This window comes from Hylobates moloch, unplaced genomic scaffold (assembly GCF_009828535.3).
Source record: "Hylobates moloch isolate HMO894 unplaced genomic scaffold, HMol_V3 SCAFFOLD_10, whole genome shotgun sequence".
Classification (NCBI taxonomy): domain Eukaryota; kingdom Metazoa; phylum Chordata; class Mammalia; order Primates; family Hylobatidae; genus Hylobates; species Hylobates moloch.
Window position 1 is genome coordinate 16,157,772 of NW_026652285.1, and position 13,816 is coordinate 16,171,587.

General features: G+C 41.8%; 1 protein-coding gene and 1 pseudogene across 7 annotated transcripts in view; one reads left to right on the plus strand and one right to left on the minus strand.

Moving 5' to 3' along the window:
- SSH2 (slingshot protein phosphatase 2) overlaps positions 1-13,816 on the plus strand; it is a 313,558-nt gene that overhangs the window by 74,103 nt on the left and 225,639 nt on the right. The window contains exon 2 of one of the 7 annotated variants that reach the window (XM_058444971.1): positions 12,987-13,067. The exons of 5 other annotated variants lie outside the window; for them this stretch is intronic. In XM_058444971.1, the coding sequence (XP_058300954.1) occupies positions 12,987-13,067 (81 nt within the window). Of the gene's footprint in view, positions 1-12,986; positions 13,068-13,816 lie in introns of those variants that run through there. One more of the 7 variants, XM_058444973.1, reaches the window with a different exon arrangement.
- LOC116474573 (large ribosomal subunit protein uL6-like) lies at positions 5,539-6,112 on the minus strand (annotated as a pseudogene).

Here is a 13,816-nt window from a genome sequence, read left to right on the forward strand (position 1 = left end):
TGCTTCCCAGTTTATTGGTGTAAATATTGGATTCTAGAAAACAATTGTTTCTCCCCAGTAAAGCCTTCAAAGACGAAGATTATGGGCCAGGCACGGTGGCTCATGCCTGTAGCACTTGGGGAGGCCCAGGTGGGCGGATCATGAGGTCAGGGGTTCAAGACCAGCCTGGCTAACATAGCGAAACCTCGTCTCTACTAAAAATACAAAGCCGAGCATGGTGGCAGGCACCTGTAGTCCCAGCTACTTGGGAGGCTAAGGCAGGAGAATCGCTTGAACCTGGCAGTCAGAGGTTGCAGTGAGCCGAGATCGCACCACTGCACTCTAGCCTGGACAGCACAGCAAGACTGTCTCAAGAAAAAAACAAAAAAAAGAAGAAGAAGATTATGGTGGTGGGCAGAATAATGGCCCCCAGTAGAGTCCTCATTCTAATCAGCTGTGAACCTGTAAATATGTTATTTTAACATAGTAAATGAGGAATTAAGGTGGCTAATCATATATAACTTTAAAATAGGAAGATTACCCTGGATTATCAGGGCAGGATGCAACATAATCAGTCACAAAGGCTGTTAAAGTAGAAGAGGGACACCCAAAACTATAAAAACCCTGGAAGACAACCTAGGCAGTACCATTCTGGACATAGGAACAGGCAAAGATTTTATGACACAGATGCCAAAAGCAATGGCAAAGAAGTAAAAGTTGACTCTAATTAAACCAAAGAGCTTCTGCACAGCAAAAGAAACTATCAACAGAGTGAACAGACAACCTGTAGAATGAGAGAAAATGTTTACAAACTATGCATCTGACAAAGGTCTGATATCCAACATCTATAAGGAACTTAAACAAATATACAAGAAAAAAAAAAAAACTCCATTTAAAAGTGGGCCAAAGGGCCGGACACAGTGGCTCACACCTGTAATCCCAGCACTTTGGGAGGCTGAGGTGGGAGGATCACTTGAGGTCAGGAGTTCAAGAGTGGCCTGGCCAACATGGTGAAACCTGTCTCTACTAAAAATACAAAAATTAGCCGGGCGTCATGGCACACGCCTGTAATCCCAGCTACTTGGGAGGCTGAAGCACGAGAATTGCTTGAACCTGGGAGGCGTATGTTGCAGTGAGCTGAGATCATGCCACTGCGCTCCAGCCTGGGGGACAGAGCGAGACTCCGTATCAAAAAAAAAAAAAAAAGAAAAAAAGTGGGCAAAGGAGACTGAGCACAGTAGCTCATGCCTGTAATCCAAGCACTTTGGGAGGCCGAGGCAGGTGGATCACTTGAGGTCAGGAATTCGTGACTAGCCTGGCCAACATGGCGAAACCCTGTCCATACTAAAAATACAAAAATTAGCTGGGCATGGTGGCACGCTCCTGTAATCGCAGTGGCTGAAGCAAGAGAATTGCTTGAACCCAGGATGCAGAGGTTGCAGTGAGCTGAGATTGCACCACTGCACTCCATCCTGGGTGATAGAATGAGACTCTGTCTCAAAAAAAAAAAGTGGGCAAAGGACATGAAGAGACGCTTTTCAAAAGAAGACGTACATGTTGCCAACAATCATATGAAAAAAAGCTCAACATCACTGATCATTAGAGAAATGCAAATCAAAACCATAGTGAGATACCATCTCACAGCAGTCAGAATGACTATTATTAAAAGTCAAAAAATAACAAATGCTGAGGAGATTGTGGAGAAAATGGAATGCTTATACACTGTTAGTGGGAGTGTAAATTAGTTCAACCATTGTGGAAAGCAGTGTGGCAATTCCTCAAAGAGCTAAAAACAGAATTACCGCCAGCATGCTGGCTCACGCCTATAATCCCAGCACTTTGAGAGGCCAAGGCTGGTGGATCACCTGAGGTCAGGAGTTCAAAACCAGCCTGGTCAACATGGTGAAACCCTATCTCTACTAAAAATAAAAAAATTAGCTGGGTTTGGTGGTGGGCACCTGTAATCCCAGCTACTCAGGAGGTTGAGGCAGGAGAATCACTTGAACTCAGGAGGTGGAGGTTGCAGTGAGCCAAGGTCGCGCCATTGCACTCTAGCCTGGAAAACGAGCGAAACTCCCTCTCAAAAAAAACAGAGCTAACAATCCCATTACTGGGTATATACCCAAAGGAATATAAATCATTCCATCATAATGACACATACATGTATATGTTCATTGCAGCCCTATTTACAACAGCAAAGACGTGGAATCAACCTAAATGCCCACTGATGATAGACTGGATAAAGAAAATGTGGTACATATACACCACAAAATACTATGCAGCCATAAAAAAAGAACAAGATCATGTCCTTTGCAGGAACATGGATGGAGCTGGATGCTGTTACCCTTAGCAAACTAACATAGGAACAGAAAACCAAATACCACATGTTCTTATAAGTGGGAGCTAAATGGTGAGAACACATGGAAACATAGAGGGGAACATAGACACCAGGGCCTACCAGAGAGTGGAGGGTGCAAAGAAGGAGGGGATCAGGAAAAATAACTAATGAGTCCTAGGCTTAATACCTGGATGATGAAATAATCTATAAAGCAAACCCCTGTGACATGAGTTTATTCATATAACAAACCTGCATATATACCCAGGAACTTAAAAGTTAGAAAAAGAAAAAAAAGTGGAAGAGGAACCCAGGAAAGGAGGTCTGATTGATGCGATAAGAGAAGAACTTAACCCACCTTTACCAATATTGAAGATAGAGGAAGGGGGCCATGAGCCAAAGAATGCAGATAGCCACTAGATGCTAGAAAAGGCAAAGAAATTGATTATCCTAAAAATAGTTAGGGCTACCATAACAAGTATAAGCCATTTAAACAGACTGATCGCTTAAATAACAAATATTTATTTTCTCATAGTTTTGGAGACTGCAAGTCAAAGATCAATGTATTGGCAAGGGTTGGTTTCTTCTGAGGCTGACCTTCGTGGCCTGTAGAAGGCTGTCCTCTCCCTCTGTTTTCACATGGTCTTTCCTCTGGGTGTATCTGTGTCCTAATCTCTTCTCTTTTTCTATTTTATTTTATTTTATTTTTTTTGAGACAGGGTCTTGCTCTGCCTTCTAGGCTAAAATGCAGTAGTGTGATCATAGCTCACTGTAAACTTGAACTGCTGGGCTCAAGCAATCCTTCTGCCTCAGCCTCCCGAGTAGCTAGGGCTACAGGCATGCCCAGCTATTTTGTTTTTATTTTTTTGTAGAGATGGCATCTTGCTATGTTGCTCAGGCTGGTCTTGATCTCCTGGCCTCAAGTGATTCTCTTGCGTTGGCCTCTCAAAGTGCTGGGATTATAGGCATGAGCCAGTACATGTGGCCCTAATCTCTTTTTATGAGAATATGAGTCATATTGGATTAGGGCCCACCCATATTGGAACCACCCCTAGGTTACTAAACCTCATTTTAACTTGATTACTCTTTAAAGGCTCTGTCTCCAAATACAACCACATTCTGAGGTACTGGGGATTGAAACTTAAACATGAATTTTGGGGGACACAATTTAGCCTGTAACATTCCCCTAGATCCTACAGAAGGAACACAGGTCTGCCAACTGTTTGATTTTAGGACTCCTTGCCTCTAGACTGTAAAATAATAAATGTATGTTGTTTAAGCCATCAAGTTAGTGGTAATTTGTTACAGCATATTAGAAAATGAGTTTAATTGTAAGTAACTTGAATCTATTAGTAGGAGGCTGATTAACTGAATCATGGGATATCTCTACAATGAAATGTTATGCAGCAATCAGAAACAATGAAATGAATGTCTTAACAGACGAATGGATAAACAAAATGTCATATATGTGTGCAATGGAATATTATTCAGGCTTAAAAAGGAAGGAAATTCTGACACATGCTACAACATGCATGTATCTTGAGGACCTTATGCTAAGTAAGATAACTCAGTCAAAGACAAACACTATATGATTCCACTTACATGAATTATCTAGACCAGTCAAAACCCATAGAAACAAAGTGAGTGGTAGTTGCTAAGGGTTGGAATAGGGGGAAATGAAGAGTTGTTTGATGGATATAGATTCAGTTCTTTGAGATGAAAAAGCTTTAGAGATTGACTGTACAACAATGTGAATATACTGAACTGTACAGTTAACAATAGTTAAGATGGGGCCAGGTGTGATGGCTTATGCCAACACTTTGGGAGGCCAAGGCAGGAGGATTGTTTGAGCCCAGGAGTTTGCAACCTTTCTGGGAAACATAGTGAGACCCCATCTCTACAGAAAAATTTAAAAATTACCTGGGTGTCGTAATTTTTAGTCCCAGCAACTAGGGAGGCTGAGATGGGAGGATCGCTTGAGCCTGAGAGGTCCAGGCTTCAATGAGCCATGATCACACCACTTTACTTCAGCCTGGGTGACAGCAAGACTCTGTCTCAAAAAAATCAGTTAAGATGGTTGATATGGTTTGACTGTGTCCCCACCCAAATCTCATCTTGAATTCCCACGTGTTGTGGGAGGGAAACTCTGGTAGGAGGTAACTGAATCATGGGGCAAGTCTTTCCCATGCTGTTCTCATGATAGTGAATAAGTCTCATGAGATCTGATGATTTTAAAGAGAGGAGTTCCTCTGCACAAGCTCTCTCTCTTTACCTGCTGCCATCCATGTAAGATGTGACTTGCTCTTCCTTGCCTTCTGCCATGATTGTGAGGCTTCCCCAGCCACATGGAACTGTAAGCCCAATTAAACCTCTTTCTTTGTAAATTGCCCAGTTTTGGGTATGTCTTTGTCAGCAGCGTGAAAACAGACTAATACAGTAAATTGGTACCAGTAGAATGCTGAAATGAGTTAAGACTTTGGGGGACTGTTGGGAAGGCATGATCGGTTTTGAAATGTGAGGACATGAGATTTGGGAGGGGCCAGGGGTGGAATGATATGGTTTGGCTGCGTCCCCAACCAAATCTTGAATTCCGACATGTTGTGGGAGGGACCCGGTGGGGGGTAATTGAATCATGGGTAAATTTTATGTTACGTCATTTTTTATGTTATGTGGTTTTTAAAAAGTAGTGAAACAAAGATACTAAGTTTAAAAGGCAACAGCAGAAAAATAGGTGCAGTGTGCTTTCATTTGTGTATTTTGGAGAAAGAACATCTACACATACAATGCTTGTATGTACACAGAATAATCCTGAAAGGATTCCTTAGGAACTGGCATAGTGATTACTTCTAGGAATGGGGTTGTGGTAGGTGGGAGGAAGACTTAAAAATACTCTTTGACACCTTCTTAGTTGTTTACCACATATATGTGTTACATACTAAAATAATTGTTTTTGGGGGTTTTGTTTGTTTGTTTTTGTTTTTTGAGACAGAGTCTCACTCTGTTGCCCAAGCGGTAGTGCAGTGGTGGGATCACGGCTCACTGCAGCCTCAACCTCCTGGGCTCAAACGGTCCTCTCGCCTCAGCCTGTTGCGTACCTGGGATTATAGGCATGCACCACCAAGCCCAGCTGTAATAGAGGTCTTTTAATGCATCATTAAAATATCACAAACAGGTCTTAGCAACCATACAGTATCTTGTTTCTGTAGCTGGACAACTCTTAGATCTTATTTATTAGCCTGCTAAACTGTTCCTTTTTCAATGACATACAGATCATCTGGAAGTTTTCTGTTATCTTTGTTTTTAACTGTTGTGGATTGCTAAATCAAAGCAGTTGAATTTGAAACAAACTCAGTGTCATTTCCTTCAAGGATTAATACATTTTTCTGGACTTAAGATAACTGAATAAGCAACACCTGGCCTTATCTAAACCATCCAGATGTATTTTTCACCCAAGAAATTTTGGATTTCATCAAGAGACCCATGCTCCTGGATAACTAAGTTGATGGGGAAAGGAGCATGCACAGACCTCATCTTGTAATGGAAGCCCAGTGTAACACCCTTGATCATGTTCTGTACATGATTACAAATAGTGCAAGCAGTAGCCACTTCCTTTCTATTTCCCAATCATTTGTCGACCTAGCGCCTCTTCTTTTCCAAGGAGAATGCATCCTACATTGATGTAATTGAAGTCCCTCCCTAAATTTCTCTGGGGCTCTTCAAAATAACTGTGCATCCTTTCAGAGTGATGTCTGCATTTTCTGGAATGTCAATAGTCTGATTGCCAAGAATGGTCTTCATTCTCTCAATAGATACAGCAAAGAATTGAAATAATTGTTTTTAAATGTATAATTTGCACAAAGACTTTAGAGAATTTCCTTAGTTGGATCAGACACAGACTATGAAATTGCTTTGTCAATGCAGTTATACCTAAGTGCCAGGGTATGTCTTAGCCTTTAAAGGATTAAAAGCTCTTACTCCCAAAGTTGCTGGGCTTTGGGGTATAAATATATTTTATTGTTTGATGTCTGATAGTATATTTTTGTTTTTATTTTTTGAGGCAGGATCTCACTCTATTGTGCAGGCTGGAGTGCAGTGGCGTGATCTCGGCTCACTGCAGCCTCAACTTCCTGAGCTCAGGCGATCCTTTGACTTCAGCCCCCCGAGTAGATGGGACTACAGGTGCACGCCACCACGCCCAGCTAATTTTTTGTATTTTTAGTAGAGAATGGAGTTTTGCCAATGTTGCCCAGGCTGGTCTGAAACTCCTGGGCCCCAGTTATCTGCCTGCCTCAGCCTCCCAAATTGTTGGGATTACAGGCATGGGCCACCACGCCCAGCCTATGTCTAATAGTACATTTTCAGAGTCACTAGTTTCTTTAAGTACAGCTGCAATGTATTCACTTAGAACCACAAAAAAAGATTTAAAAGAAAAGGAGAGGATGAAAGATGAAAGGAAAGAGGAAAGAAATAGTAAATGTTCTCTGCCTCTTAAAACCATAAAATCTATAACAAGAATAGGGTAAAAGAGACTTAACAGTAACAACAGGGCAACAGGTTTTGACTCTTGTGGGATTTGTTTTGTTTTGTTTTGTTTTGTTTTGTTTTGTTTTGTTTTGTTTTTAGATGGAGTCTTGCTCTGTCTCCCAGGCTGGAGTGCAGTGGCGCAATCTTGGCTCACTGCAACCTCTGCCTCCTGGGTTCAAATGATTCTCCTGCCTCAGCCTCCCGAGTAGCTGGGATTACAGGCACCTGCCACCACACCCAGCTAATTTTGTATTTTTAGTAGAGATGAGATTTTGCCATGTTGGCTAGGCTGGTCTCGAACTCCTGACCTCAGGTGATCCACCTGCCTCGGCCTCCCAAAGTGCTGGGATTACAGGTGTGAGCCACCATGCCCGGCCTCTTGTGGGATTATTTCTTAAGACTTCTGCTTGTAAATTGTTGGGTAACTGCACAAGTTAGATTTTAACACTCTCGAAAACCTCCTTCTTAGTACATGAGTTCTTGCATCATACAGTCCATATAAAAATTGCAACATTTTATTACTATAATTGTTCCTTAGAAGCTGTTCTGGATTGAAACTTCTTGTTATGGTGCAGATGTTTTTCTTACCAACAATCTTAACCCCTATTTTTCTCCACACAATACTTAGCTAAAGGGACATGTTTCCCCAAGTCATATCCTATCTTTGTCGTTTTTGTGTCCCCATAAAAAGCAAAAAACTGTTTTTGTAACCTGTTCAGTTACCTTTCCCTTTTTGTTTGGTGTTTTACCTTAGCTACTAATAATTCAGCACCCAGAAAAGTGCTTAATACACAGTAGGGGTACAATAAATGGCTCATTGTGAGCTCAGTTGCTTCCAGGTTATGTAGGGAATATGATTTTGTCTTTAAGAATGAAAAACACTTAAGACTTGATATAAGCAAAATTTCCCTTGAAGACAAAAGTTTCTTTGAAAGAAAATTTTAACCCAAATGTATAAGCCTTTTACATCTAGGAAGGAGATTAATATTATTATAGTAATATCTATTATTATTATTAGAAGCAGCAGTAATAGTGGCAACATCAGAAGCTAAGTTATTCTAAATGCTTTTTTTTATTACTTTTTTTTTTGGTAGAAACAGATGTCTTGCTATGTTGTGCAGGCTGGACTTGAACTCCCAGGCTCAAGTCCTCCCACATCAGCCTCTAGAGCGGCTGAGTATCTAGAACTACAGGCACGTTACCACACCTGGCTGTAAGTCTCTAAATGCTTTTCTTATGTTATCTCTCATACAATCTTTCCAACAACCCTAATAGATAGATGTTATTGTTGTGCCCATTTTTATGGATGAGGAAACTGAGCTCAAAGAAATTAAGGAATGTGCTCAAAATCACACTGCTAGTAAGTGGCAGAACCAGGATATGAACTCAGTTTAGTTAAGATTTGGGCTTGATACATCCAATGCAAGAATATGAGTTTGACTTTGCCCTCCGCAAAATTCCTGCCAAAGGGATACGCAAAAGAAGAAAATAAAGAAAAGAGAATTGGTATCTGCACTACAAACTGGGGAAGATCACCACCTTCATGCTAGAAGAAACACTGAGGGAATTTACAATATGAAATTCAGGCAATGAGGTTGAGGTAAAGGCCTACCACTGAGAGGTGCTATATATAATTAAGCCCACCTAGGCCAGGCGCGGTGGTTCATGCCTGTAATCCCAGCACTTTGGGAGGCCAAGGTGGGCAGATCACAAGGTCAGGAGATGGAGACCATCCTTGTCAACATGGCGAAACCCTGTCTCTACTAAAAATACAAAAATTAGCCGGTCGTTGTGGTGCGCACCTGTAGTCCCAGCTACTCGGGAGGCCGAGGCAGGAGAATCACTTGAATCCGGGAGGCGGAGGCTGCAGTGAGCCGAGATTGCACCACTGCACTCCAGCCTGGGCAACAGAGAGTGAGACTCTGGAAAAAAAAAAAAATCTCTGCAGTGAATTAAGGCTGCATTTTGTATTCCTAGCTTACTAAAAATGTTTGAAACCAGAAATGACTATTTTGTCAAACGCTTTTTAGCATCTATTTAAATAATTGTTTAGTTTAGTAGAGGTCCTAAATATTAATTCGTCCTTGAAATCTTGGAATAAGGCATATCCTCATGAGAAAGACCGTTCACTCTGCAGAACCCGGAAACAATTCAGGAATTAGAATTACAGGTCTTGGCTGGGCATGGTGGCTCACGCCTGTAATCCCAGCACTTTGGGAGGCCGAGGTGGGCGGATCACGAGGTGAGGAGATAGAGACCATCCTGGCTAACACGATGAAACCCCATCTCTACTAAAAATACAAAAAATTAGCCAGCGTGTTGGCACGCGCCTGTAGTCCCAGCTACTCGGGAAAGGCAGGAGAATCACTTGAACCCAGGAGGCGGAGGTTGCAGAGAGCCATGATTGCGCCACTGTACTCCAGCCTGGGTGACAGAGACTCCGTCTCAAAAATAATAATGATAATAATAATTACCAGGTCTCAGAAGGCAGGGAAATGAACTTGACCTTTGTCCTTTGTCTTCCCTTAGGTTTCTCAGAATTTAATTTAGAACTAAATATGTTGGTTGCAAGTAAACACTTGTTCCATGAATCAATTATGTTGTAATGCCATCAGCCCACTTTAATGGATACCTTGTATCTTAATGAATTGTTTCAATTGATGAATATATATATAAAGTCTTAAAATAACTTTAGGAATGCAAGTGTGGTTACAGGACCTCTTTCTTGAAAGGTCATTTTTTTTTCTTTGAGACAGAGTGTCGCTCTGTCACCCATTCTGGTGGCGTGATCTTGGCTCACTGCAATCTTCACCTCCCAGGTTGAAGTGATCCTTCTGTCTCAGCCTCCCCAGTAGCTGGGATTACAATTGAGCACCACCACACCTGGCTAATTTTTGTATTTTTAGTAGAGATGGGTTTTCACCATGTTGGGCAGGCTGGTCTTGAACTCTTGACCTCATGTGGTCCACCCGCCTCAGCCTCCCAAAGTGCTGTGATTACAGGCATGAGCCACCGTGCCCGGCCGAAAGGTCATTTTGAAAGAGCTAGTGTGGACATCTGAAATATTTATAAGAATGAAAGCTGCAACATCTTAACTAGTATAATTTGGTTTAATTTGTACTTTTCTCTCTTCAGGTTTGTTTTGTTTTGTTTTTGGAGACAGGATCTAGCTTTGTTGCCCAGGCCAGATGGCAGTGGCACAATTATGGCTCACTTGAAGCCTTGAACTCCTAAACTCAAGTGATCCTCCCACCTCGGCCTCCCAACTAGTTGGGCCTACAGAGGTGTGCCACCATACTTGGCTGATTATTATTATTTTTTTTTTGTCAGGAAGATGGGGTCTTACTATGTTGCCCAGGTAGGTTTCCAACTCCTGGGCTCAAGCTCTCTCCAGTTATTATTATTATTGTTATTATTATTATTAATATTTTTGAGATGGAGTTTTGCTCTTATTGCCCAGGCTGGAGTGCTATGACCATGATCTTGGCCCACTGTAATCTCCACCACCTGGGTTCAAGCGATTCTCCTGCCTCAGCCTCCAGAGTAGCTGGGATTACAGGTGCCCGCCACCATGCCCAGCTAATTTTTTGTATTTTTAGTAGAGACAGGATTTTACCACATTGGCCAGGCTGGTCTTGAACTCCTGACCTCAGGTGATCCACCCTCCTCCCAAAGTGTTGGGATTACAGGCATGAGCCACCGTGCCCGGCCTCTCTCTAGTTTTTATACTGTGACAGTGACAAGCCACTTTTGATGTGCTTAGTATTATCTATATTAGTATCTGTTGTAGTATGAGAGCTTGGGAAGATTGAAAGCAGCTCTGATCTCTACCATTTTAATTCTTTCAAATATTTATTATTAAGCCTTTAGCTTTCCTAATACGAGTTCCAGAGGTCTTCAAATATTTTATATATTTTTTAAGCTAGATGGAGAGTAAATGTTCTTATTTTCCCCCCTCCAAAATATAAGAGAACAAGAATTAAAAAGACTTTACATTTGTAGGATTTTTAACAATGATTTTTGTTTGTTTGTTTGTTTTTTGAGATGGAGTCTCGCTCGGTAGCCCAGGCTGGAGTGCAGTGGCGTGATCTCGGCTCACTGCAACGTCCACCTCCCAGGTTCACGCCATTCTCCTGCCTCAGCCTCCTGAGTAGCTGGGACTGCAGGCGCCCGCCACCACACCCGGCTAATTTTTTGTATTTTTAGTAGAGACAGGGTTTCACCATGTTAGTCAGGATGGTCTTGATCTCCTGACCTCGTGATCCACCCACCTCGGCCTCCCAAAGTGCTGGGATTATAGGTGTGAGCCACCACGCCCGGCCAACAATGATTTTAAATATTTGGTCATTTCTGATTATTTTCTAAAAGAGGAAGAGAGAAGGACAATGCCAGATGAGACTTGGTTTTAAGACAGAAAACTAAAAGTAGACAAAGGGTCAGAGTAGAAAAAAAATGAGAAGGAAGTAAACCAGGAGCAAGGCTGTTATCAGAAAGAGTAACTCTGAGCTTTACTTTCTTTCATTTAAGTTTCTTTGCACTCTAAAACTCTTATCTCTGAGGGTATACTTCAGATGAAACACAGCCCTTACCTGTGAAAAATTAAAGTAGAAATCAACTAGGATAGCCATAAAGTAGTTATAAGTTTCAGCCACTGGTAGTGAGAAGTTTTAATGACGTAAGCTTATGCATCAATGATCCATGTAGGGATAACTCAGTTTCCAGCTGCTGTTAGCTAACAGCAAACATTTGAATAGAATCTAATGAGTCAGAGTTGGAGCCTTTTCTGTTCCCTTTTTTGAGTTGTTAGTCATAGGGAAAAATAATCCTGTGTTACCAGCTAATTATTTCACTCCTTTGTCTTATTTTCCTTGTCTTCTAGACAGATTTTTAGAAAGAGATTAGAGAACAGAAGAAAAGGTTTTAAATTGTTTTCTGGCGCCTGTTGGGGGACTTGGGTAGGGCATGTCTCCTGGTTCTTTTTTTTTTTTTTTTGAGATGGAATCTTGCACTGTCACCCAGGCTGGAGTGCAATGGCATGATCTGAGCTCACTGAAACCTCCGCCCCCTGGGTTCATGCAATTCTCCTGCCTCAGCCTCCCCAGTAGCTGGGATTACAGGCAAACACTGCCACGCCCGGCTAATATAGATGATAGATAGATAGATAGATAGATAGATAGATAGATAGATAGATAGATAGATAGATAGATAGATAGATATAGATATATAGAGATATATTTTTTTTTTTGTAGTGCAGACAGGGTTTCACTATGTTGGCCAGGCTGGTCTCAAACTCCTAACCTCAGGTGATCTGCCCACCTCAGCCTCCCAAAGTGCTGGGATTAACAGGTATGAACCACTGTGCCCGGCCTGTCTCTTGGCTTATATGAACACTTGGCAGCAGAGAGCTAATGAGGCTAGGCTAAGAGTTAGATCCCCTAATCAGGCCCTATGCTATATTCTATAGCCTATCTCTAAACAAATACATCAAATGTGTGTCTTTGGATGTGAAGATAAATGAACACAAATCTATCCCCAGTCTGAGAAGAGTTCAGAGTACATACTATAAAGGATTAGCAGCACCATCTTTTTTTTTTTTTTTTTTTGAGATGGAGTCTCGCTCTGTCGCCCAGGAGTGCAGTGGCGCGATCTCGGCTCACTGCAAGCTCAGCCTCCCAGGTTCACGCCATTCTCCTGCCTCAGCCTCCCGAGTAGCTGGGGCCACAGGCGCTGGCCACCACACCCGGCTAATTTTTTGTATTTTTAGTAGAGACCAGGTTTCACCATGTCAGCCGGGATAGTCTCGATCTCCTGACCTCATGATCCTCCCGCCTTGGCCTCCCAAAGTGCTGGGATTACAGGCGTGAGCCACTGTGCCCGGCTAGCAGCACCATCTTTACAGAAAAAGATGTGCTGGCTCTTTCCCCAAATCGGGAAACCACAGGAAATGCTTCACTTGATCAAGCATTCCTCAATCAACTAACCAGTCACCTTGTTGGCGGTATTCTCTCAAAACAGCCATCGCTAATCAGAATTGCAGCTTCTCACCTGTGAGCTAACACCACTGACTCAGTGATTTCAGCTTGCTTTTCCCCTCATGCTTATGGGCCCATTCGTTTGGATCTCTGAAATGATCTTGTTTGTATTACAGAGCTCTCATTTGGAAGACAGTGAATCAGCAGCATTACTTTGCTGTGAATGTGAAGAATCAGAAATCTTTATTGATTCCAATGTACGTAGGTATATGTTTTTATACAGACTTTGGTGATTCAAGTAAAATCTTCTTGGGTAAATTTGGCTATTAAATGCAACTGATATAGTGCCTATTATTTTATCTATTTGACCCCATTCAGCCAAATAGTCTGGGAAGGCAAATAGGTGGCTTAGAATGAGTGTATATATAAACAGTATGGTACATTTATATGCGTAATGCGATGGCAATGACCACTCAAAACTTATTTATCGAAGTAGAAAAAATATGACATCTTGGAACCTTGAGTGAGTCTCCTTCAATAAAGAATGTGACTGTTTTTGTGGGATTTTTTTCCCCTCAGGTACACATTTTTTTAATGGTCAATAGTATTATTCTTTTCCCTGTGGCAATTGCTATGGTATTGGTGCTGCCACAGGGCCTTTATTCCTCACATACATGGGCCTCCCATGTCTTAGCTATTGATAATGTTAAGCCAAATAGTGTTACAATCACTGGACTGGAAACTCAACCTGATCATCTTAAATGTAGAACTTTATCTAACTACATTTCATGGGATGTTATAAATTTTACTTATCCCATCTGACCTCCAGCTTACTTACCCACAGAGTCAGGCTGAAGTTAGAGAACAACTTAAATTGACTTACTTTTGTGTGTTGCAATGAGCACTGGAAATTCTCAGTATATCCTGAGATATAAGTGAACTTCTCCCTGAGTATTGAATGGCCTAGTAGTGATGCAGGACAGGTAATCCCCCAAATTGGGGTTTA